This window comes from Asterias rubens, chromosome 3 (genome assembly GCF_902459465.1).
Source record: "Asterias rubens chromosome 3, eAstRub1.3, whole genome shotgun sequence".
Classification (NCBI taxonomy): domain Eukaryota; kingdom Metazoa; phylum Echinodermata; class Asteroidea; order Forcipulatida; family Asteriidae; genus Asterias; species Asterias rubens.
Window position 1 is genome coordinate 17,532,837 of NC_047064.1, and position 26,569 is coordinate 17,559,405.

Consider the following 26,569-nt stretch of genomic DNA (forward strand, 5'->3'; position numbering starts at 1 on the left):
TCTAGACAAAAATAGTTTACAAAGTTATACATGTAAATCCAAGTAAGAGCGCCGGAACGTTAATCCCGCTCTGATAAATTTGTCTTTGTTCAACCAGAAAAATGTTGAAATTTACCCAGTAAGTTTCACTGTGGTTTATTCTTTGACATTTGAAATAAAAAGCTTCCCAGGTTGTATTGTAATCGCGGCTGTGATCCCTGGCTACATGGCAGTTAGAGGTTAATGGCTAGATAGACAGCTCAGTTGGTACAGCACCTGCACATAAATACAGAGGTCGCTGGTTCAAATTCTTCTCTAGTAAATGTTTCTTTGCTCAACCCCACAGCAAGAAATTTCATAGATGCCATTCTAATCTTCGCTCAAATATTTTTCATCGCCACAAAAGGGCGTATCACTTTGTAAAGGAATGTTAACTTGTCGGACCTGTTTGCGATTGTGATTGGCCAAATTTTTTTCAGTGGTGGAGCTTAACTGCCACTGCCATGGCAGTGATGTTTTGGCGAGTAGACCAATTATTTTTTTTTTCCCTCAACCTTCTTCCAAAAACTAGACATATCATTTTTATTTGAATTTTTTCTCTCTCATAATATACTGCGACAGAACTTTGAAAAAATGTTCCCTTAAAAACTGAGCAAAAAAAAGTATTCCTTGAATTAATTGAAATTATCTCATAAAATTCATTCGTTCTGTCATCGTTTTTATGATCAATAATGGGTTTGCCCTTTAACTTTTTTAAGTGACTGGTGTCGCTGGCAATCAAATAGTAATCTTGTTGTTGCTAGTCCTTAAGCTCCTTGACTAGTAAAAGATGCTTCCGAAGAAACAAAAAGGTTTCAAACTCAACTAGCCACCATATCAACTTGGAGAGAATTTGGACTGATCCTCAGGTGTTTTAATTACCTAGCATTTGGTATAGCGAACTGTTATTAGAGAGCGCTGTAATAATGCATTTCTTTTTTTTATCAGCACCATGAGCTGCATTTAAAAAAATTCAACTTGTATATAATTCAAATAAAGCTACAATGAAACAGCTCATTGTAGACAACATTTTTAATAAATCGGCGGCAAAGTGCCTGTTGATATCTAAAAACACAGAGAATTTTTAAATATGAAATCTGCCAGCAAACAGTGCCGGACAATTTTGTTTTCTTTAAACGCAGTTGATGTTCCATATTCACATGGACAAGTTTAAGCTGCACTCGCCCCTAAAAAAAAAAGCGCCAATAAAATAGCGGATTTGTAATATTTACATAAACATTTCAATTTGGAATCTTGAAAAAAAAATATTTTCATGGTATTTATAAACTAACATTTGTTTTCTCGCAAACGAATACCATATCAGCATCAGTTTCCAAAAGCTGACCAAAGAAGACGGCATAAAATGTGTGCAAATACTACTAAAAAAACGTGGGGACAGTTTCCAAAAAACTTCATCAAAACACAAACAAACAGTAACACACTCAACGTTTTATTCCCAGTTAAGCAAAAACCGATTAGGGGACAGCAATGGTCTTTGCGCTTTGCTCTGGGTACCACGGTCCCGTGCATGTTAAAGAGATACACATGTACATGTCCGTGCATGTATACTCCATTCTTCCCTACAACACCTTGAACACAAAGTCCATTTTGTGACCTCTCTTGTCTCACAGCCGACTTAGTCAACAGTTCCGGCTGACATTGCCATTAACCTTTCCTTCGAACCTGCAAGCACTCTCGGTAGAGTTTTCTTAATGCCAACACAACTAAGATTGGGTCTTGGTTTTAGTTTTTTTCCTAAAATATCTGTAAGCCTGATACCTTTCCTGGATTCAATGTGGGCAACTGCCACGTATGTGCCCCATTTGGAGAGTGCCTAGGTGCCCCTTGAAATAATCCAGCCGACATTTAAATTTCCCTCAAGGAAAACTTGTTTGCACTCTAGCAAAGCAAGAGCAAAAATATCTGGAGCCTACATGTATTTCAGAGCAATGTTTTCTGCCTATTCTGATCTATGAAAAATCAAAAAGTACATTAGGCAAACACCTAGGCAACTTCAAAAGATTTAATATAAGTTTCTGGTGTCAACATCCAATGATGTTGGTTTAATGATTTTGCTGATTTTTGGTTTTCAATATGGGTGATTAATTCCGTCTTTTAAAGGATTTGGGTACCTTTTCAAAATATACATAGATTTACATTAAACTTACAGGGTTTGAAGATAATGATAGTGGAAAGCTTCCCTTCAAATATTACTTACTGAGGTGCTGTAGTTTTTAAGAAATGAGTAAAACAATGTCATGAAAAAACGTTTGTAAATGATTAAAATAGTTTTCGTCTCATGAGACGTAAATTATTTTCATGACATTGTTTTACTCATTTCCCCAAAACTACAGCACCTCAGCACGTAATATTTTCAGGGAAGCTTTCTTTCATTATCTTCAAACTGTGTAATTTTAGTGTAAATCTGTGGACATTGTGTTTTTTGTCCTACAAAAGTTACATAGACTCTTTAAGTTAACTGCAAAAGAGTATCAAGAATTACCGAAAAGTGCATCACTGAATTTATCAACCAAAAACCAATCAAACTGTGTTTCAGCATCCTTCTTTTTGTTAACAAAAATTCACAATGAAAAAAATAAATGTGATACCTTCTTTCTGCTACAAAACTCACACAGGCTTCACCAACAGCATGTAATGGTTCGCAAGATGGCCGACATTGTATAGTTCTCTGTTGACCATTGGATGAAGGGGGTACATCGCACCACAAGCACCAGCCTATTTTTCTAAACTAACTATCCCTTGATGTTCACATTTCATGGTTACACCAACTGTGGTCAGCAGGATCTTGCTATTATCTCACATCTGTCGCTCCAACTAAATGTCTTAAATAGACGGCACCAACGAAGAAGCTTTTCTGGTATATGCAACCTGATTGTCCAGTTGCATAAATGAATTGAAGAGACCACTCTGTAGAAACCGATCCGCCACAGACACAATCAATATCTCGGCCAAATTTCAGAGAGCTGCTTTCGTAAAAAAAAAACAGCCGAGCACAACAAAATACCGGCCAAACTACCATGTAATGTACAATTTGTGACTGTTACCCTGCTCATTTCTGCTTTAGTTAAATGTGTCAAGAAATATTTTCTGCTAAAGCAGCTCTATGAAATTGTGTCCTGGTTTGTCGTAGTATCATCAAATACCGCATTCCAATGTTGTCAAATTGCTCTGGCTACCGATCTGGGACCAGCTCGGGAGCGCGATATCTCGGAACACTGGGTTTGATCCCATATCATCCATTGCAGCTATCTCTTCGTTCAGGGTCGAGGTGGTGCTGTTTGAATTGTCCGCCAAGCTCTGGGCAAGGCTCAACTGACTCTCTGTAACTTGTTCCGAGCTGCAGGAGCTGATCGGGAAATCCACATTCAAGTCTGGATCTGACTGGATGCCTGTTAGACTCGAGTCTCCCGCCCAGGTCCCCTGCCCCTCTGTTGGTTGTTGAAGATCAGCGACCAAAAGATCATTGTAAGCAGCGACGCTTCCTCCGCCCAAGAAATTATCTTCTGGGTTGAAGTCCTCATCTGACACGTGTATCACCTGTAGCTCTTGGGTGAGGTTACGCTTCGCCCCGAAACTCCTATTGTTGACAGTGATTCCTCTTTGATCGGCAGACATTGGGAAGTTTGATATGAACCGGTCTTGGCTGAGGACAACTGGCTGGTAGGCCGGTAGCGGGACGCTGTGACTCCGCTGGTACTGTTGCTGAGCTCGGCCCAAATCAAAACTGGAATCATATGCTTGGATATTCAGGTCGTTGAGGTCTTCCGGCAGAAAGCTTGCCGCATCTAAGGAGAGCTGTTTTGCTGGCTGCATTAAGGTGGGTGGTCCAGATGGATGCCTTTTTCGATTCCCGACTACATTCGCCCCCCAGGATACTTGGCCAAGGGTTTGGGAGCACAGTTCACGGTTGATTGATCCTCGGCTGGTTGTAGGCTGGTCTAACGGAATCATTACAGGCGATGGGGGCGGCATACTGGCCGTGTCAGCTTGGCTGTTGACCAACATAGATGGCGACAGCGGCGTTGAACATCGACTCTCATTGGGAGATGGAGTCGGTGTAATCTGTCGGCTTACAGCAGGTGGAAGAGAGATTGTACTGTTGATGTTTGGCCGCCTTATCGTGCCAGAGCTTCGTCGCTTGCGACTGGGAGTGGCAAAGCTACCCTGAGATGTAGAGAGATGGGTCGGTTTTGGCTTCTGCATGGGCTTCACCGGACTAGGGCTAGTCACACTGGCTCCCAGCTGCTCTCCACTCAGCTGGATTGGGGTGAACTTGAAAACTACTTGACCAGGATCTGTGGGACTGATTGGAATGGTCTCCATGGCTGGCGGTATTGGCGTTGATGTGTTAGAATGAGGATTGAAGCTTGGTGTGGTGCTCTGCCTTCCTTGGACATCGATCTCCACTTGATGCTGAGGGTTTCCCACCGGTGTACATTGTCCGAAAGCAACTCCAAGCCCACCAGAAAGCACAGCCTGAGTGCCTTGGAATCGACTGCCGAGCACTTCCATTTCGTTATTCACCTCTGTGTTCACGTTGACTGCATCGGTGGTCTCAGCTGGTAGCTCGTTGATCTGTGAGAGTATCTGGAAAGGCACACCAGACGAGGTCTGTACAAACTGATTACTAGACGCGAGGGCAAACCGTTTGTTGCCGACTTCAAAAGCAATCGGCATCTCAATAGATCCCTGCGACACAAAAGGCTGATCACTAGTATGGATCGGAACGTTGACAACAGGCAAAGACTCGCAGGTTAGTGGCAAAGGGTTGGCGCCGTTTCTGTTTTGCACGGGGTCAGACATCTGTTGATGGTTTAAATGGGTTGTCTCCAATACTGGTGCTTTTAACATCGACATCAGACTGCTAGAGGAGATGGACTGCGAGTATGCTTGTTGTCCTTTGATTGGTACAGTCAGAGATGTAACTGCAGTATTCTGCAGTCCTTGATGAGCCCCACGGTTCAATTCAAAGCTCGTGCCCGCAGGTGTCGCAAGACGCGATCGCTGTAACATATCCTTTGGAGTGGTGACAACTCCTTGTGATAAATACACCGTTGAACTGTTGCTGTGCTGATTCGCAACTGAAACCTGTCTCTTCTCTATTCCGTTTGGGGAAAAGTTGACAGCCTGAACTGCCCCGATATTGCCGCCCATCTGCTGTGAGATCATTCTGCTGGGGGAACGTTTAACTGCTCGGTTCTCTTCGTGAATCTGCTCCCGGTTTGCCGAGTTGGAAAAGATGGCCAACAGCGCAGACGCTGAATTCGCAACATTTACTGGAATTTGTGCATCGCTGGAAGTTGTGCAAGACTGAAATCTTCCATCTGAAGGTACTATGTTGGACTCCGGACGTCCTCCCAATAACACTGCAGATGAGCCCTCCGAAACCTCCTTGCGCATGGGCAGGGTGGCGAAGGTGACCGATGTTGATTGGTTTTGCGCAAGCTGAACAGTTGCAAAGTCGGTTGTCTGTGAATTAAAAGCTACAGATAAATTGCTTGTGTTTGGTGCGCTTGTCTGATGAGGGTCTACACTTGCAGGTCTCAGGAGTACTGTTGAACTGGAAGGACAAGATGTAGATTTAGTTGGCAAGTAAGAGAGATCTCCCCGGACGTTCGAAAGCGGGGACAATGAAGTCACTACTGGGACAATACCTGAATGAGAAGAGTTAGTGCCTCCCTGAGGTAGTGGGCCTCCAGCATCTGATTGTAACTGCAGCATGACATTTGGATTGTTGCTCTGGGAAGCCGAGGTCCTGAGAAAGTCCTGGTGTCCTGTTGAGGCTGTGCTTCCTGATATGGATGCACTGACCAGGTTGGTGGCAAGGCTGGCTGAAGGCGGTTGTTTGACCACCAGCACACTCCCCGCGACAGGAGACCCTTTTATGACCTGTTGCGGCAAAACCATAATATTCTGACCGTTTTTCATTCCAGGCAACGATCCGTTTGACTTGGCAGACCCAAACGCAACTGGCTTAGAGTTTGGAATGTTCTGCACTGGCAACGTGGCCATCGGCTGAGAAGACCCACCGACGCCAGCGAACTTATACAATTGGACTCCAGGAGGCAACTGCTGGATCGGTTGTCCTTTTGCATTGACAATGGCACCATTGGGTTGGACAAGCACCACTTGTGTGTTGTTGACAGGGATTTTGACAGTACTGTCTCGCACTGGAGTCTTTGGTTGTATGGGAGTGAAACGACGCTTGTTCGGGCTCTCCTTGATATTAGTGGTGGTAGTCAACACCACGGCTGTTGAACCTGCAGCAGTTTGGTTACTGTTATTGCTATTGTTATTCGACTGTGCAGGGTTCCTCTGCTGATCGCTCACCCTGTTGTGAGGACGGCTTCCATTACTAAGACCCTCCTCGCATTTTGTACTTCCCATTTGGCTCTCGATTCTTGCATTCATTTGGATCTCGTTGGGGACGCTGTGGCTCCGACTTAACCCCTTCCGCTCCTCCCACTGTTTAGTAGTTTTCACACCATCCCCAGTCTTCGCGTGGTTGTTCTTCTCGTTGGCCTGTTGCTCTTTGAGTCTGCTCAGCTGGCGCTGGTGAATGGTCCTCTGCAGCTGGCTGTTCGTCTCCTTTCTACGTTCCTCAGGCGTGCTCGGCAGCTTCACCATTCCCAGGGATGATGAATCCTTCCCTCTCGTGGAGAGTACCGTGAACGACGCCACCGAGTTCGACACTATTTTATTGCTGGCAAGGTGGTGGGCGAGCTCATCGGTGGTCTGAAACCTTGAGCCTAAGATCTTGTCAGCCCACTCGCAGACGACGGCGGAGTTGGCGAGATTCAGCTGGTGCTGCTCCTCACCACATTTGCACAAGGAAGAACTTCGAGAAAAATCATTCTGTGAATGAAAACAAATCGGGTTGGACAATGTCATTCCCATCAATACCTGCATGATGCTTCAAACTACGACTTTAGTTGAATATAACACAAAAATTTGTTTGTGGATTTTTTTTCTCTCCATATAACGCAAGAGAGTATACAATGCATATAAGCCCATCAGTGTAAAAAACAAGTTTTATTCTTCATTCACAATTCATAACTAACATCTAAATATACAAAAATGGTTTGCAAAAGGAATTCAAATTTAAGTGGTAACTTGTGCCTAAGCAAGTCATTGTACCAGACCAGGCTTACATGTATTAGACAATTTACCAAATGTACATGTAAATGCTACCAAATAGGTTTGCTGCAACATATACAAATAACACACGGACATAGCTCAATAAGCAACATATACAAATAACACACGGACATAGCTCAATAAGCAAACGTGACAAACACTCAACCACAAGAATGTTTACAATTTGATTCATACACTTACTGGTCCAATTTTACGAGGGGAGTCCATAGACGGCAGTGACGGTGGCTGAATATCAGATTTCTTGCGTAGACCGCTGTAGCAATATGTGTGCACAGTTAAGGAAAGGTACATGAAGAACAAATTGCAAAAAATTCTTTCTTCTTCTTTTTTCATAAAAGGAAGCAGGCGGGGACATTATTAAACACTGGCCTTACTCGGCATGCTTACTTCCGTGCAATCCTCCGTGGATAATTTTCACTGCTTTAGGGGGGCCATGAGGGACTAATGAGCACGGCGTCAGATTTTCTAACCACGTCAGATTTTCTAACCTCGGCAGAGAAATGTCTCAAAGAAATCTTTCACCTCAAGAATGACCACTTTGCTCAAAATAGCTTTTCCGGCATCGAGGCCTGGTGGGAAAATCTAACACTTTTGCATCTACATGTATGTACATGTACAACTACATTGTATTCACAGACATATTTTTCTGTATCCTGCCACCACTTTATCACTAATTTTTGCCAAAAAGGAATATCTCATTTGAGTAAATTAGGTACTAACTTATTTCACAACGAATGAAAAAGTGGTGGCAGGGTATGGAACATTAACTGATCGTTCTTTTCGTTCAATTTTCGTGTGGTCACCATAAATCATCAGGACTGGCAGATCAAGGGAAAGCAAGTTTTAATAGTAAGAACATCAAGGATATTTTGCATTTCCACGAGTCCCGAGTCGTCGTGGTTTCACCTTAGGAAAGACGTTTTTCATGATCTTGCCGAAGTCAGCTTGGCTCAGCACCCGACGACTTGCGGACTCACAGTACACACTAAAAAAGACAGAAGAAAAAAAAAATTGAGGGAACAGAAAGTTACATTCACATCTTGTATAAAAAAAAAAGACAAAAGAAATGCACAAACACTTTCTTAAGCGGTCGAATGAATTTTTACTGAAACAGAAATATGGTTCATCCAAGATGTGATCATGACCTTTTTGATGTCACAATTTCATATAGCTGCTCCGGTAGACAAAAGTGCTAACAAATGTTCTACTACCAAAATTAGACATCAGTCAGAAATGGTAGCCTACATGTGTATGTAATTTGGTGTGATTAGTTAAAGTGTCTCTTTCTTTGTCGTTTGTTAACAGCTCTATAAAATTGGGTACTGTTTCTTGAAAATAAATTTTTGATCTATTTCCTTGAAAAGGATTAGAAATAACAAATATTTACTCTGCTACTGAACAGTTGTGTTAGTGCTCTTTGAAGGATTTGACTAAAATTTGACAGTACTGTAACATACAGAAAGGTTTCGCTGAAGGATCGACCCTGATGTCAACTCTACAATCAGTGAGCTTCAGATTATGTGGGGGGATAGGGGTGATTAGAAACAGAGTAATACAGCTTTAAAGGATAGGACTCGAGACAATTATCCATTACTCATTTACTAAGACAACAAGCTAGTAATTGGGAATAAATTGCTTGTGCTTTCAGAACAATCCAACGAGCGTCAGCGAGGGGAGTGAGTAAAGGTTGCCTAGCAACCGCGTCAATAACCTAGAGATGCAACCACCATTGATACACGCTGCTGACCAAATGCCGTTTACCAAACGCATTGGGACCAAAATCCAAGTTCTTTTCAGCAAACAGTACAATTGCTTTATAATTTTCTGCTAAGCAAAAGTAAGCAGGATACCAGTAGCAAATGTTACATTTCATTTAAGCTGGTAAGCTTATTCTGTGCAAACTGTTCTCCTCCATGTCCTCTCTCTAACTAGTCTGGTTGGCTAGTCTACTGACTGTCAACTACACGTTTTGAACCACTGGTTGCTCATATTAATTCAATGTCCAAGTTTAGTGCCAACCTTACTGGACATTTTGCTTAGCCACAAAAATAAAGGGCTAATCCTACACGTTGATGTACCATTAATACATGTACATGTAGCTTCAAAAGTATCTGATCAAATGAACAATCAACAAATTTGCTAAGCACAGTAAAATCTTGCTTAGCAAAAACAAGTATTGCCATACAACATGTACAAAGAACATCACTTGTGACTGGTACATGTACACACACATTTATCTGCTTTAAACAGCTTTATGGTATTGAGTCCTGTACTGCTGAGCATGTATGTAAGTCAAAGCACTTTTGTATTACATGTAGTACTGATTTGTTAATTTTCACAGACGAAGAGAATGCCATGAACTTTTGGCTTTGGTGCGTGTCAAATTTGTTGAACCATGTAAACATCTAGAATTGAAACCAGAAAGTTGGCAAGGAACTTGACAAATGCAGTACAGTGATAATTATTACATGTATTAAAGGAACACGTGGCCTTGGATAAGGCGACTTGGTTCATGAAAAGCGTTTTTAACCATTCGTTATAAAATTCATGGTTAGAAAGATGTTTTATAAGTATATTGATCCACTCAAGTTTGGCTCCATATTTCTTGATTTTCATTTTACTTTCTGAACTGACACAGTCAGCCATTTTGTGGAGTAAAAAACTTGACTTCACACAATGGCTGCGGATAAAGACAGGGGCCCAGCCTACAGAAGGTAGCAGTGTTTACCAAGAGGTAAAAACTAAGAGAGGTTGCGGTTACAACATGTGGATATCTCTTTTGAGAAGTGTTTTTGTTTCTGAAAAGAACCGGTGGTATGCTCAGTATACTCTGAGATTCAACTGAGTTTGAATGATCTTTCCATCAGTGGAACCTCGCCACACTCCCACAAAGGGACATATAAACACCAAGCTGGCAACAGCCAATCTCTCTCATACAAACATTGGTTTAACTCTCATGATTATGAATTATACAAATCAAGAAATTGTGATTCAGTAACTAGACGACAATATTTATTCTAGTCATTGTGAAACCAGTGGTTAGCTGAGGAATTCGAACCCACAATCTCGTGATAGTAAGTCCTGCAGTCTAACCACTTGACCACGGTGACATTGAGTTGATGTACCACAGTCGATATACCATCAGGTTCTAGTTTCAGAACCAACACTACTCAAAAGAGATATTTACTTGGTGTTACCACAAACCTCTCTTAGTTATACTTCCACCACACAAAGCTTTCACATCCTACTTAGAGGTAAAAGAAGATGACAAAAGTAGAGGCATACCGATAGTCTTCGTAGACTTCATGTTTAGGAAGCGATGTCTCACTACATTCCTCCAGATGACTGTGGATCCAGTTGAAAGCTTGTGTCTGCTCTATCCGAGTGACAGTCAGCGATGGGGATGTGCTGTAGACAAAACCAATCAAGATAATTATGCACTTTACATAATTAAACAAAAAGAAAGGAAACAAAAAAAGATACTCTCCAGGCCTGGAATTTCATCTTTGAGAGGGCAAGGCCATTTTGCAAAGGGCACTTCCATTGGAAAATCTTAAAGTCTATGGGAAACTTTTGAAGGGGTGCCAAGGCCAAGACGGGGGCAACTGTGGCCATGGCCTCCGTGAAATTCCCAAGGCCGACTCTCGAGTCATAATATTAAGCACGGACTTTGGCGGTAAGCAGAGCCATGAAATTGGGCCCAGGTGTCCTTACCAATTCTGTCAGGACGGTAATAATCATCAGACATGCAACTTCTACAATTGTTAAGGAGGAAATGGACGATGTCCACCACGTGACTAACCTTTTGAGGTGATGGGAATCCAACCCGTTGATACCAGACGTGGGTAGCTTCAGGTAGAGCAGTAACTTCTCCAAGTCACTGAACTTGTTTACATCACCCTGAGACACAAGATAAGAAAGAATTACATCAGTTAAGCTTGGTTCATGCTTACATGTACATGCGGATGCGAATCCGATACAAATTTTGACGCCACAAATTCGCAACAACTCATTCGGAAGAGTTGCCCTGTACGACACTCCTATGAAACATTTGCAGTGAAAACAGTCCTGTCCTGTTCAGAAATTTCCATTCGCTTAAGCCTGTGTTCTTTAAGCTACATTGTTTGGCATGCCGTTGATTTCACCTAAATCTTCCTAACTTGGGATTAATCTTAGGACTTAAAGGATGAGTCGCAGCCTTGCACTGTAACATGTAAACCTTAAGATTAATCCCAAGTTAGGACAAACTTGAGCAAAGGATTAATCCTAGCATTTCTGGATATCGGCTGCAGGAGTTTACAAGGAGGCCCCGGAGGTTGTGGACTCTATTGCCCTGGTCTTGGCCTTGGTTCCCCCTTCAAAAGTATTTCATAGACTTTTCACAGTGGAAGTACCCTTTGCAAGAAAAAGGAAATGGCCTTGCCCTATCGAAGATAGATAAAATTCCAGGCCTAACATTGTGTAGTGGACATTCAGGCTTGGAACTTGCCTCTACAAAATTGTATCATGGTGCGGCCGTCTTTTTTTCCCCATTTAAACCATTGTATCCAAAACGAGGGAAATTAGACTTGTTCCTTTTGGGGATTTAAAAAGTATAGTGTCATTGTGGTAGTACAGGAAACCAGACAAGATGGCTGCAGTGCGATAACCGTCTACATGTACAGCCCCTGGTCTTGGGCTTCATCTGTTCATGTCCCATCTCTGTTTAAAATCTCACTATACATGTAGCCTTTTAGATTTCCTCATGGAAGTGCCCTTCATAAAATAAAAATATCCATTCCCCCTTCGCAGCATGAAATTCTAGCCCAGTCTGTTTGTCATTGCAAGGCCTCAAAACCGCTGGCTGGAGTAGTTAAGCCCATTCAGGTGTGTTTATGGTTGTTTTTGTCAATTTATGTGTGTAACCATTTCAGAAATGGTCAGTTACACGCAGAACTCTTTTTGAGAGATATGTACAGTATTTATAACAAATGATTACAAGACGATGCATACATGTGCTTTTCACTTTGAGCAAACAAACCACGAAACAAGAACAAGAACGTAAGAACAACGACAGTTGACGACAACAATGACGACTCCGAAAATAACAACAACAACGACAACAACAATGGCATCACAAACAAGAACAATTACAAGAACAACGCAAAAATATATGTAGAGCAGGCCTGTACGTTTCTTTTTTGAAAGGGTAAGGGCACCAGAGCATTTTCTCCTTGGTAAAGGGCACCCAATGTGGAAATTGTAAATTTCTACTGGAGCATTTCAAGGGCACCCAGGCAATGACATAAGGACAGGGAGGCAATTTGCTGCCTTCATGAAGTATTAGGCCTGTGTACATAATAATCTCTTTGTTAATACAGGGTATCTTAATTGGTACCCGGACTTGTCTGATCATAATGTAAGTTTACTGGCCCAACACTAAGACCACTGACCTCTGGGCCAATGGTTCATAATGTAGTCCAAAAATCGAGCCCTGGCATGATACAATCATGAAGAACTGAAGGATTTACATAAAATTTTAGTAATCACTTGTTAAGCTTCATAATAGTTTGCATTCCTGTCTTATCAATTTTCGATAAATAATGGGCCAAGTACACTGCACAAATATTTACTGTTACATTACTCAGGTCTATACCAGTGTTAACATAAATGACGACAGAATTTCAATTTCAATTTCATTTACACAAAATCAATGAACCATGAATAAATTGAGCTGTCACAATCACTGTGCTCAATTTCATCGAGCACTGGGCCCAAATTCATGCTTTTTTAAAAGCACAAGAAGCTGCTGAGCACCTAACAAAATAATGCTTCGTAGAATACGGTTACCAGCCAAAACACTGTCACACGTACAATTTTTGACTGGTATCCTGCTCATTTTTGCTTAGTATTTTTCTGGTCAGAATCATGACAATGCATTCACTGTAAGAGAACTTTTCTATAATCATTTTTTTTATGTTCCATGTAGAGGGTGTATCATTCACATAGTCCATAAAAATACATTGTCAATAAACAAGTTATTGTGTTTTTATATTTGCTTTGCAGTAACACCATGTGTGTATCCCTATATTTTGTACAGTGTACTTGCCAGGTATTTTATGTTCTTTTTGAGAACTGTCTTGCTCTTTATTCTACTACCGTGGAACAGACTTTTCGGAATTCAGGAGATTTCTCAGTTCTGAAAAGAACTGTTCATCATACATTGTCATAATGTGGTATTACCATATAGTCCTGGAACGTGATAAGAGGATTTCTAGGTCAAAAATAACCAGTTAATCTGAATGCACTTTGCGGAGGGCCCCACTGTGGATTCATTTACATCCTAAACATTCTGTTGCTGAAACAAGGAAAGCAAAAGCCGTGTAGACACACGCACACAAAATACAGTGTGGGTTTTATTTTTATATGGCCTATTGCCGGGGGGAACGCTGATCTCATTGACAAACTAAGCTTAGTTGCCATTAATGGATGTCCAATTATTTTACTGACCCTTAAAACACAGTACGAACATCAACAAGAGACATGTACAGTACATGTACCTTGTAACACCACTCATTCATAATATGGACAAATATTGAGTTTTTAGATAATCACATGGATGAAAAAACTGTCATGAATTTTTTTTCGGGGGTAGGGGCCTGGTTTTCAAAGAATTGTGTGCATGTATGCTGATTTTAACCATCAGGGCATCAGGCATATTAAAATTGATGCATATATATTTATGTCAGGTCTTGGTTTTTAGGACAGCATTTAAATTTTGCTTTTACACTGAATTGGGTTCCAGTCTCTATATAATATATTTTTTTTTAGGGGGGAGGGTTCTTTCCTGGTGTGTGTATAATTTTTCTCCAGATGTTGAGCATAATAGCCACAGTGTAGGCATTTTCTATCGGAGGCTGTAAAATACTTTGAAGTCAATGTGCAGACTGGCATTTCCTTTTGGGGGGAGCGGGATGATGTATAATTGGAAGGAACCAGTGGACTCAGAATACTCCGACCGTCTCCTCACAACAAATAATATAGCCAGAGAGAACTGAACTCTGTGTTTTAGCAATGTACTCCATCTCCTGATATTGGACAGAATATACAGTAAGAGGGAGACAGTGGACTATACTCTGTCCATCTTCTGACGACAGACAGAGTATACTGGTCAAAATGTTGAGACCACCAGTTTCTTTCGAAATCTTAAAAGAGACATTTTGTCACCACAAATTTCTTACATTTTTTGTCCTTCCACGATGAAAACTTTCAGGTCTATTTTCAAGTATGCCCATTAAAAAATTTTTTTCAAAAATCAAAACATATTTCTACACTTGTACAGAAAATAATAATACCCTACAACCCATTAAAGACCATGCTTAAAAGCATTAAAACATATTTTAATTTTCTTGATCTTTGCACCGCTGGAGGACAACCAAGAGGGAACTTTTTTATTGAAGCAAGCGCCATGAGCACTTTGTTGTGGATACTGACACTAGAGAAGATGTTATTAGTATTATTATTACATGTATCTTATCGCCAGCTACATGTACACTGTACATCCAATGAAAATATCTACAAACCAACTAAGGCATGATGTAGGATCCTATTACCAGAGGGATATGTTGCAGGTAGTTCATAAACCATTGTTGACCGAGACCAAAACCAAGATCCTTTAGTCCAAATCCAGACCGAGATCTGAAGATGTGAGACTATCGGCCGTGACCCTTCCACATAAATTTCATGTACACACACTAACATCAACATTTAGGCCAAATTTAAAACAAAAACAGTAGATCGTCCCCTCCCTCATCTGTTTTTTAGGCCGCATCCTTTTTTTTTCTTTTTTTCTTTACAATTTTCTTTTTTCAAAAGGACAAATTAATGTTGTGTTTTTCTCATTAAACTTACTTATCTTTTAAGAACTTGTAACTACGTGTACATAAAGTAAGTGGTGACTGTAAACTGAAAATTTGGTGGCCAGTTTGAATTAAAAATGCTTGGCGGCCACCTTTACAAAATAAAAAGGCCCTCATTCTCCTCTTTTTGGAAAAACCTGAACGATCAACTGGTATTTCTTTTCACTTGGCCTTATAACTACACTGTATGTAAACTAAATCTCATAGCAATTGTACAGCAGCACAGAACAACAACATTTGTATACTCACAACAATCGCATCTATCCTTCGCTTCACGTCAGAGCTGAAATAAAAAGATAAAACAAGATTGTAATTTGATTATACACAATACACAATATTTGTATTGAATTTCCTCAACAGCTTACGTGCCCGATGCTCCATTTTTTTAAAGGGCGTCAAGGCATTTTCTCCTTGGGTAAAGGGCACCTTTGTGAGGCCATGAGACATTTCTATTGGGATGTTTTAGAGGCACCAAGGCAATGACTAGGGGGCAATGGAGGCAGTTGCCCCTTTTGCCTTCGTGAAGTACGTATCAGGCCTGAGGTTTAAGCTGAGGGATGATTTGAGACGTATCCCCTTCTCTTTGTATCCAACGTTGATAAAAGAAGTATTTTGATAACACTCTCAATAAAATGTAAGACTTCATCTTTAAAGGCACTGGACACCTTTGGTAATTGTTTAAGCCCAGTATTCTCACTTGGTGTATCCCAAAATGCATATAAGTTGGTTTTCAAAGTTGCAAGAAAATAATGAAATAAAAAACATCCTTGTTGCACAAATATGGGTGCTTTCAGTTGCCTTATAAAGTCTTTTAATTAATATTTGATTGAGAAATTACCTCTTTCTCAAAAACTATTCTACTAGGGAGCCGTTTCTCACAATTTGTTATCAACAGCTCTCCATTGTTTGTTACCAAGTAAGTTTTTATGCTATCAATTATTTTGAGTAATTGCCAATAGTGTCCAGTGCCTTTAATTGAGCTGTGTATAAATACATGTAATGTAAAAAGCCTGCAGGAAGTCCAGGCTCTGTGGTTTCGTATGTCAAACCATTTTGGTTTCATGAGTAATATGATGAAAACACTTTACTTCCAAAGCAGTGATAGTAAAAATCTGATCTGAAAACAGCCTGTTTGTAAAGGGGCACGTTCGCTTCGGATTGGGTGCCCTGGGCTATAAAAAGTGTTTGTTTTGAAATTAATATGGTTGGAGAGACCGTTTAACGGCCAGGGTAAGGTATAAATGGAACTTTGCTCAACAAATTAATGACCATAAAAACTTACATACTTCATAAAGAGCGCTGGAGAGCAGTCGATACTATAAAACATTGTTAGAAACAACCTCCTTTGAAATAGTGTAATTTAGAGAAAGAGGTTATTTTTTACCCAAACACTTGAATCCGAGAATTTGGAAGCACAAAATTCTGTGTAACAAGGGTGCTATTTCTTTCATTATTTTCTTGCAACTTCGATTGACCATTTGAACTATTTCAAACCAGGTGCACTATTTTGTAAACCAAATAATTTACTCCACAACATGGCAGACGGTATGTTCTGCTGGTTGTACAGTTCTCTGAATGTATTTCAAAAGCTAAAATTATATATATTTTTAATCCTTTCTCACATAAAAACAACACATGGTGTGTGTTTTAATGCAAGGCCAAATCTTGAAAATGATAGGAACAATTCCAAACACCAACATTTTGAGAGATTTGTAGGGCCCCTTTCAAGTATGAACTTCTTGCATGTCACAGAAATGCTGGTGTGTGTTTGGCAATATAAAAGGCCTACATACATGTATTGTATGCTAAGCTGACGAAGATCTATTGTTAACATCTATTGAGGAAATTAACACTGTATGCCTACACGTACAATGTATGATGTGTTATTTGACAACTACACAATAACACAGGCAACTCTCAATTGACCCAATTCACCTAATGTCATCATCATAATAGGTTGTGACATTTTGGTAGTCAATGTCCAGGCCTGTGTGTGCTTCGTTTTTGAAAAGGCACGGACACCAAGGCATTTTCTCCTTGGTTAAGGGCATCCTGTGACTCTTTGAGGAAATTGAATTGTTTACTTGAGCATTTCAAGGGCACCAAGGCACGGAGGCAATCAGCTGCGTTGCCTCCATGAAGTAATGTGTACATGTACCCGACGTGCAATGTCCCTGTGTGTTTTACAGTGTAGTGCACATATTCAAGGCAACTATAGAGAGCATACATGAAAGCTTATCAAACTTTCCGAAAATCTACTCCGCCATAGTGTAGAACATAAAGCAATTCAAGTTCTCAAAAGAACACTTGCAATGATGTTTACCGCAAACCAAATACATCGATTCCTCACCATTCAATGCCTCAAATCCCATTTACATGGACCATACTTTCTAGGTGCAATTTGATTCCAAAGGGGTCAGATGTGTGTAGGGGTCAATAGAGTGCGCCCTTCATAGTTCACCACGAAAATGACATTTTCCAAGAAGCAAATTTACTAAAACAATCAGGTTGGCAAAGTTTTTAGGACCTTTAAATGGCTGACATAAAATTTTGAAAATCTTACATAAGCTTCAAATATTAATGGAATAAAATAAACTGGTTTTACAGCCTTCATTTGGTTTCTTTTAAAGACATTTATTTCCATTCAAACAGATTTAAGTCAAAATAACAAATAACAATAACAAAGAAAAAGCCTTCAGCTTGTGGTAGGCATGCTCAGACAAACAAAAACACAAATGGACTAACATAAACATTTAACAAGTATAGTGAGATTATAGCCTGTACGATATGTACACTGATACTTTAAAATCAACGAACGAACTACACAGATGTCTATGTGTAGGCCTGTACATGAGACTTGGTAGGTCTGTTTACATTACAGTGAACGGTTTCCCTTGTATTTTTTATATGTAGCAGGGCAAAATGCCACGCAAATTGTATCAGCTGGGAACTCAAAAATCATCGTTGCTACTCAAACTGCATTCAGCATGGAGGAAGAAATAAGTTCAGTGTTTATTTTTTGCTATGCACCATTTTCCGGACAAAATAGTTTACAGATTTCCTATCTAAAATATGTGTTGTCATCTCTCCTTCAACAAATACTATACACAGTATTAATTATAATGGAGGTAGTGTGGGATTGCTCCATCCATGTTATTATGATGAACACTGAACAAGTGTACTTGTATGTACAGTGTACATGATGAACACTGAACAAGTGTACTTGTATGTACATGTAATTATAGCTCTACACCTTAAAACTGTATGTACATGTGCAGTAGGCCTATGTTCTATAAAATAGAGTACAGTTGTATACCCAATCATGCAAATGTAGCACACTGTGTTATCAACAGTTGCAGTCATGACTGTACATTAACTCTGACAGTTTATGACCCTGGCCTTTCAATAAAAAAGGCTAAGGGCGAATTACAAAACAACTTCATGATGGATGGACAAAGGAACAAACTGCAAAGTGAACAGGGGCCATGTCTGAATCTAAAAGTGACCAGCATTGTCCAGACCAACTCAAGCTAATGTATAATGGCTGTAGGGTTAAATGCTTTTTAGAATCAGTGGGTCAATGTTTTTTAAAGTTTTTTTAAAGATAGTTTATTACATGTAGATAGTTTATTGTTAGTTTATGTTAGTTTCTACCATAAAAGAAATTAAATCATTCAGTTTTAAATAGGGTCTGAATACTATCTCCAAAAGTTATTGACCAAAACAACTTGGTTAAAAGCACCAGCAGCTGTTTATTAGAGAAAAGTATTTCAAGAAAGGATTCCCTGAGCTAGGTTTAGGTAATTCCAGGTTTTTTTTTTTTTTCAACAACAACATGACCACCAATTTGGATGAAATGTTCACAGGTTGTTTGACGGTATTCCCTAAAACATCAAATTTTAACCCGAGCAGTGTCATGATTTAATACAATTTAAGCTAAGATTGAGAAGTTTTTTCTTAAGAAACTTGATGGAAATTCTAAAACAAAACATTGTGTCACTGCAGGCAAGGCATACACAAGTTCAAAGCTGACATCCTTAAATTCTTTATTTTGTCACAACTTGAACTTTCACTAAGGACATTTTAAGGTCACAGGTGTGTATTGAAACCACCTTTATCATTAGGGCCAATTAAACTAATTCACAGGTTTTCAGCGAAATCACAAATTTGTGTAATTACTTCATTGACCAATTAGGAATTTGTGACCATGTTGGGTCAGTAGAGTAGCGTGCATGATATCTCAAATGCTTCCTGTAGTTCTTGCGTAACCATACAAATCTACTGAGACAGTCTGACGTCATTTTCCTCCATGACCAATTAGGGATTTATGCCCATGTTGGGTCAGTAGAGTAGCGTGCATGACATCTCAAGTGCTTCCAACATACATGTAGTTCTTGTGTTAACCCTACAAATCTACTGAGACAGTCCGACGTCATTTTCCTCCATGACCAATTAGGGATTTGTGCCCATGGTGGTTCAGTGGAGTTCCGTGCATGACATCTCAAGTGCTTCCTACATAGTTCTTGTGTAACCCTACAAATCTACTAAGACAGTCCGACGTCATTTTCCTCCATGATAAATTAGGGATTTGTGCCAATAGTGGTTCAGTGGCATCTCAAGTGCTTCTTCTACGTAATTTGATACAAATCTGTACCGAGACAGTTAGACGTCAGGCCTAATATCAGTGATAAATGTACTTCACAGAGGCAGAAAGGCTCCATGCCCCTGGTCATTGCCTTGATGCCCTTAATTTTTTAATTTTTTTCCTCATACACCTGTAGTGTGCCCTTATATACCAAGGAGAATATGCCTTGGTGCCCTTGCCTTTTCAAAAACGAAGAATACAGGCCTGCCTTGTGTGGCTCTTAGTCTTACAACTCTATGGATACTTGAATCTGTACTGAGACACTGAGACGTTATTTTCCTCCATGGTTTTATCACCACACAGAGATCTTGATCCGTGTTAATGTAAGCAGGAAAGAGCACTGCCTCAATTTTAACGCACGGTTTTTCCGGCGAAAGGCTTATCGGAGATCCCAGGGAGTAACATCTAAGATTTGTTTCCAATCATGTCGCTATTTATACCCCCCCCCTCCCATCTCAATGGGACATCCCAATTACATCATCATTAAGAGAACCCGTCTTGTGTCTGAAGGGTATTGTGTATCGACCATCATCATACTACAGTCACTTCGGTCATGTTCCCTGTAGTTTGAACAGGAATGAATACTGATTCTCATCATAACAGGAAGGCACCAGACTATTTTAATTGTTGAGCTGTGGTTACATTGCTTTGAATAGGAAACAAAATGGTTGCACCATGTTAAAGGTATTCAGTATACATGGATTGACAGATTTGGTGAGGATAAAAAATAAATGCAAAAATTTTAATTGTTCAATAATTTCTTTCAGCAAAACACCCCTCCACCTATAAAATGGTAAGGCCCTCCGCCGCCTCGGGTAAACAACTCCTTATATGGGAATGTTGTGCGCGTCCCGCGTATCGCGTATCAAATTTAATTAATCGCGATTACCGTAATTTTCGGATTATAAACCGCGCGGCGTATAAACCGCACTTCCTCAAAATTTACAAAAAATATTTAGATGTCGGCGTATATGCCGCGCGGCGTATAAACCGCGATCAAAATAAAAAAAAGACATGAAAAAACTAACCTCAAAACACGGAAGTGAAGTACGCAAACCTGCCGCGTTACGGGTGATTTTTTATCTCACACTATCAGTCCTGAGTTATATTTTGTTTCCATCAACAACCCTTTTCAAGAATTTGCGATTTGATGATCGGTTGTGTTGACCATGTTTTGTGAACTTCTTTGGCAACAATCTCCGTGAATCAAAGATCGGTCTACAACGCACACCGAGAAATAGTTGAACTTTGCCCTGCATCGCATCGCCCTCTGTTGACAAAAGTTGTTCACGTTTGATTAGACTGGGCCCCGAGCCTCAAAGCGTGGGTCAGACGTTCAAGCTCCCCGCTGTACAATGGGCAGCCGCTCTACTCGATCCGTCCGAAGTCTAGCCAAGATTTTATGAATGGAACTATCACCGGCCAATCAACAACGGCCAATCATCAAACGGCCAATCACCGCATGCGTGAACACATAGGGGCCGTGCTTGTTTGTGGTCCCCGTGTGGCGATGTGCAGTGACAGGCGGGCGGCACATCACTCAGTCTTGTATAGTTGGCCGCAATGTGGAGTTGCGTCGTAATTAAAGTGGAAATGTATTAAAGTTTACACTATTGATCGTAATTGAAATGATCTATTATAGGATAGCATTCTTTTTGGTTTTTTTTTTTTTTGGTTGGCCGGTGTTTCTCCCTCCCTTTTATTGTAGTCCCACAACGAGGATCCACACAACAGATTATTGCAACGACGGACGGGCGGACGGACGTAGCGTGTGTGTATGCAGTAATGTATCATGCAGCGTGCACATTAAGCACATGTACACACATGCGAGTTCGTAAAGCTAGCAATCTGTTAATTGCGCTGCTCAATCTCGAGATTGCACAACAGATGTTGGCTGCACCGTACTGAGCGATGTTCGCTGACGGGTTGCGCTACGCCCTCGCATTTGCGCCGCCTGGAAATAAAATTCCCAATGTTACTGGACTCAACAATCAGGGCAGTTTGGAAACGTTTTGTTTGATCCCCCGGAGCGGCATAGCTCTTTGCGTACGTCCATTCACCATTCTGCTGTTGCGGTGTGCGTGGTTGAGCTGAAGAAACCGCTGGCTGACACAAGTGTAGCGGATGTCTGACGTCAGTATATAAAGATCGTGGGAAAAATAGACAGGGGACGAGTCTATTTCGCCGAGACACGAGTATAGCTTGAATGTCTGATGCCAGCATGTAGAGATCGCTAGGATAAATAGACGGGCACCAGTCTAGTCTAACCCGAGTTGCGCTGAGCGGGGGGAGCTAGCTAGCTGAGGGCGGCTGTTAAACGTTTTACAAAGGAAACATGGAATACAATTGTGGTGGGATTTTCAACAGGTTTTTGTCATCACACAGGCAGGTTTTTGTTCTCGTTTAAGAAAAAAAAACATTATTTAGAATATTTTACAAACGATCTTTCTTTTTAAAAATGCCGTTTTTCTCTTAAATATTTATACGTCAGCTTACAAGCCGCCCGGAGAATAAACCGCAGGAGTTCAAAAAAATGTCAAAATCAACATATAAACCGCGGTTTATAATCCGAAAATTACGGTATATCGAATATCGCGATATATTGTCAGCGATATATCGTGAATAAAATAAATCGATATCGCCCAAGCTTAATTGAAGCACTTGTGAAAGGTTTGAAGGTGTATCAGTTACTCAGGAAACAACAAACACTCAGTGAGAATGTAATTTGAACAGGAGGCTACTGTACACTGTACATGCTGTAGTACCGGTACATGTAGTTTCTACCTTTGGACCCTGTGTAGTAATATAAAGCCCATTAATACAACGTACACATTTGACTAGGCATTTTTGCTGTCCCGTTGACAATTTGGGGTTTTTCTAAATCAAAACTGCCACTCTCGTAGTGCTTTTCAAAGTGGGAATTGTATTTTTTCTAAATCGTTTCCAAAAAGGGAATCCTTAAAATAAAATAAACATCAGGAAAATTTGTGAGGATGGCAAAATTGTTGTACAGAAAAAAACAATTGCATCCCATGGCCTCAGTCCTGTAATATAATCTTCTCCTGCTGTACGTCACTCCACACCAACTTGTTTGGACTATTAGTGGAACGCCCAACCCTGTGATTTATAAGCAATTGCTAGTTGGGTACTGGCCCAAGCGGCCAAGCCCTTCTAAATATTTCACTTTGTCATTTGGACATTAAACCATTAATGAAATGATTGTATTAATGAAATGATTGTAAGTAAAACTGTACGTCACTAAATTGCTTCGTGTGACATACATGTACACACATGGCCCTTACAGATATTGGCTGAGAATGTACACACATCATCAGGCCTGATACAAACTAAGGCAATGTAGCCGATTGCCTCCATGCCCCTGGTCATTGCCTTGGTGCCCATGAAATGCTCACAGTAGATTTCCTCACAATTTCCTCATAATACACAATTTCCTCGTACACCTGTAAGGTGCCCTTTACCAAAGAGAAAATGCCTCGGTGCCCTTGCCCTTTCCAAAACTAAGCATAGACAGGCCTGTGTCATGTAAGTAAAGTATACCTCATAGACACCTGTGTATTAAATGGTTTAGAATACATGCCACATTTTTAAAACGTCATATCTATCCACCATTGGATTACACCACACCGGGCATACACACTTTATGTAGATTGATTAGAGGTTCTGCGTGTGAATGTCGGGCCCCCTGGGGAGGAGGAAGAGTCCCGGATGTTAAAACCTTGATGATGGTCAGTAATACTATTCTTGCATATGGGGTTTCTGGGTCAAGATCTTACTGCTGACTGTGATGAGAGGATGCAGGTGGCGCATGTAGTGGTGAGATACAATCAATCAAAACTCATCATACAGGGTCCACTTGTTCTCATTTTTTTTCTTACCCTTTAACGCTGATCAAAATCATGATAGCAGAGTACACAGATCCTCACCCCGCTGTGGGCATTTTTGTTTGACTTCATTTCATTGGTAAACGCTTAAAGACACTGGACACCTTTGGTAATTGGTAAAATTTGAACTCAATTGGTCGACTAAGTTTCGAGACAATGGAAGAAAAAACACCCTTGTCACACAAAGATGTGTGCTTTCAGATACTTGATTTCGAGATCTCAAAATCAAATTCTGAGTATTTCAAAGAGTATCACCCGCTCTAACGAAAACAAGTTAACTTTTACTTTTAATGGTCAGGAACCATGATAAAAATTTAAAACGTTTCTTATAAAACACATAAGAATTGGTCACGTGATAATACTGTCGGGATCCCGACAAAAACTAATTTTGAGCACTTTATTTCACTGCTACTAATAATTGGCGGACTTTTTTTAGCAATGGCTCAAATGAAAGCTTGTAACTTTCTCGACCCCCATCAAAATACCTATTCTATTTTAAATCAAAATTTTTGGGTCAAATCGGCCAAAAATCTGACATAGCATCTTTAACTTCTTCAAAGACCAGCCAGAAGGACCAGCTAGCTTGTAGCGTAGCTATTAGTCCCCAGCATTTTCACTACATGAAGTCCATAAATGCTGAACTAGTCAGCCTGACCACTAAGAGTGAATTTTGACTGGTCACTGGTATTTTCACTAGCAATTGACCAGCGGACCTTTGTGAAGGGACAACATTGTAAGGCCTACATGTAATTTTACAATAAATGGATACAAAGTGTAACTCATACTTTATGAATAAAGCTGTGAGCTGTTCAAACTTGCTCATAAATGTGCTACTATGGTGAGCTGCAGGAATGGCACTGGGATAGGCTGTGCCATGTATACAGTGTTGAGATCAACATGTTGGGACAAGCAAGAGAGAAAGTGGCCTTTCCTTTCTCTATTGCTTGTCCCAACACTATTGCTTGTCCCAACATGTTGGGACAAGCAATAGAGAAAGTTGGGACAAGCAATCTCTATCCCAACATGTTAGGACAAGCAATAGAGAAAGTTGGGACAAGCAATCCTCTATCCCAACATGTTGGGACAAGCAATAGAGAAAGTTGGGACAAGCAATCTCTATCCCAACATGTTAGGACAAGCAATAGAGAAAGTTGGGACAAGCAATCCTCTATCCCAACATGTTGGGACACGCAATAGAGAAAGTTGGGACAAGCAATAGCCTTTCTCTATTGCTTGTCCCAACATAGAGAAAGTGGCTAGTCCCAACATGTTGATGAGATCAACATGTTGGGACAAGCAATAGAGAAAGTGGCCTTTCTCAGAGAAAGTGGCCTTTCTCTATTGCTTGTCCCAACATGTTGATCTCCTTTCTCTATTGCTTGTCCCAACATGTTGATCTCAACACTGTATACATGGTCCTTTTCTCTATGGGACAAATAATTGTGCAGAACAAACAGTACATTTACAATGTACATTGTACACGTACATGGCGCTAATGGCAGTGGACACTATTGGTAATTATTCAAAATAATTATCATCAACCCTTACTTTGGGGAGAGGTTGATAGTATAAAACACTGTGAGAAACAGCTTCCTCTGAAACGACGTAGTTTTCAAGAAAGAAGTAATTTTCCACAAATTTGATTTCGAGACCTCAAGTTTAGAATTTGAGGTCTCGAAATCAACCATCTAAAAGCACACAAGTTCGTGTGACAAGGGTGTTTTTTCTTTCAGTATTATCTCGCAACTTTGATGACCAATTGCGCTCAAATTTTCACAGGTATGTTATTTTATGCATATTTGTTGAGATACACCAAGTGAGAAGACTTGTCTGACAATTACCAATAGTGTCCAGTGTCTGCACTAAGGTTTTCAATGGAGGTACCCGTAGAACATAGAATGGGTTGCAATCCATTGCCTTGTGTTTTGTGTTTAACTGTGGTAAACAGTACATGTATTAACATTGGGGAAGGTACCAATTGACATTGAACGAAAAAATGAAAATTCTTCAGAGGTCAATTTTAAGATTCTCAGTCCGCCATCGTGTTGCATTCCCACAAAATATTGTATAGCTCGCACCAAAATCCCTCCTCCACCATTGTCCAAATTCAACCACAGCTGAATTTCGCAGTGTTCTCCTTGTTTTATGAGCACTAGCTGTGTACACTGCAGCGCCTTGCTCTGGTAAATGTATTATTTATAATCATAATAATACCTCTCCTACAGGCAAAGTAGATAAACGTACACAGATAGATTTAATATTGTATCCGAACCTTACTCAACGCATCAAACAATCTAGGATCGTAGTAAGAGAGTGCATGTTTTATGAGGACCCTTGGATTGCATGGGGTAATTGGTTATTGTGGCATGCATGCACCGGTGGCAGCTGAGGAAATGGCTGGCGGATTAATAATATGAACGAGGATGCCATCATGAGCAAGAACCATTTTTTTGAGCATGTGGAATTGTGATTGTGGGTCAGCATCAAGTGAATACATCCAGGGTCCAATTTCATAAAAGAGAGAAGAAAAATTATAGCAAACATTAGCAGGATATAAAATATTTGTCACGGATTGTGATAATACCTTGGCGGGTAACCTAAGTACATTGTGAAAAAGAAATCACTTACACTTTTGCTTAGCAAACATTTGCAGGATACCAGTCACAGGTGCTAGGGGTACATGTACATGTAATTGGTTATTGTGGCATGCACACCGGTGGCAGCTGAGGTAATGGCTAGCGGATTAATCTTATGAATGAAGATGCCATCATAGACCAGAACCACAGTGAGATGTTTTTTTCTGGGTTTTTTTTCTGTTTTTTTTAATGAAATTATGATTGTGGGTCAGCATCAAGTGAATACATCCAGGGCTCCAATTTCATAAGTGCCCAAAAAAATCTTACATTTTTGTTTGCTTGTTTTAGCAA

General features: G+C 40.4%; 1 protein-coding gene across 1 annotated transcript in view; it reads right to left on the reverse strand.

The window, feature by feature from the left end:
• Nucleotides 1-3,084: 3,084 nt before the first annotated feature.
• LOC117288317 (DNA-binding protein RFX7-like) overlaps nt 3,085-26,569 on the reverse strand; it is a 32,157-nt gene continuing 8,672 nt past the window's right edge. Inside the window, exons 2-7 of the mRNA XM_033769126.1 lie at nt 15,345-15,378; nt 11,000-11,097; nt 10,483-10,605; nt 8,066-8,182; nt 7,378-7,462; nt 3,085-6,894 (exon numbers count right to left, since the gene is read on the reverse strand). Of these exons, the coding sequence (XP_033625017.1) occupies nt 3,175-6,894; nt 7,378-7,462; nt 8,066-8,182; nt 10,483-10,605; nt 11,000-11,097; nt 15,345-15,378 (4,177 nt within the window). The 3' untranslated portion in view covers nt 3,085-3,174. The remainder of the gene's footprint in view (nt 6,895-7,377; nt 7,463-8,065; nt 8,183-10,482; nt 10,606-10,999; nt 11,098-15,344; nt 15,379-26,569) is intronic.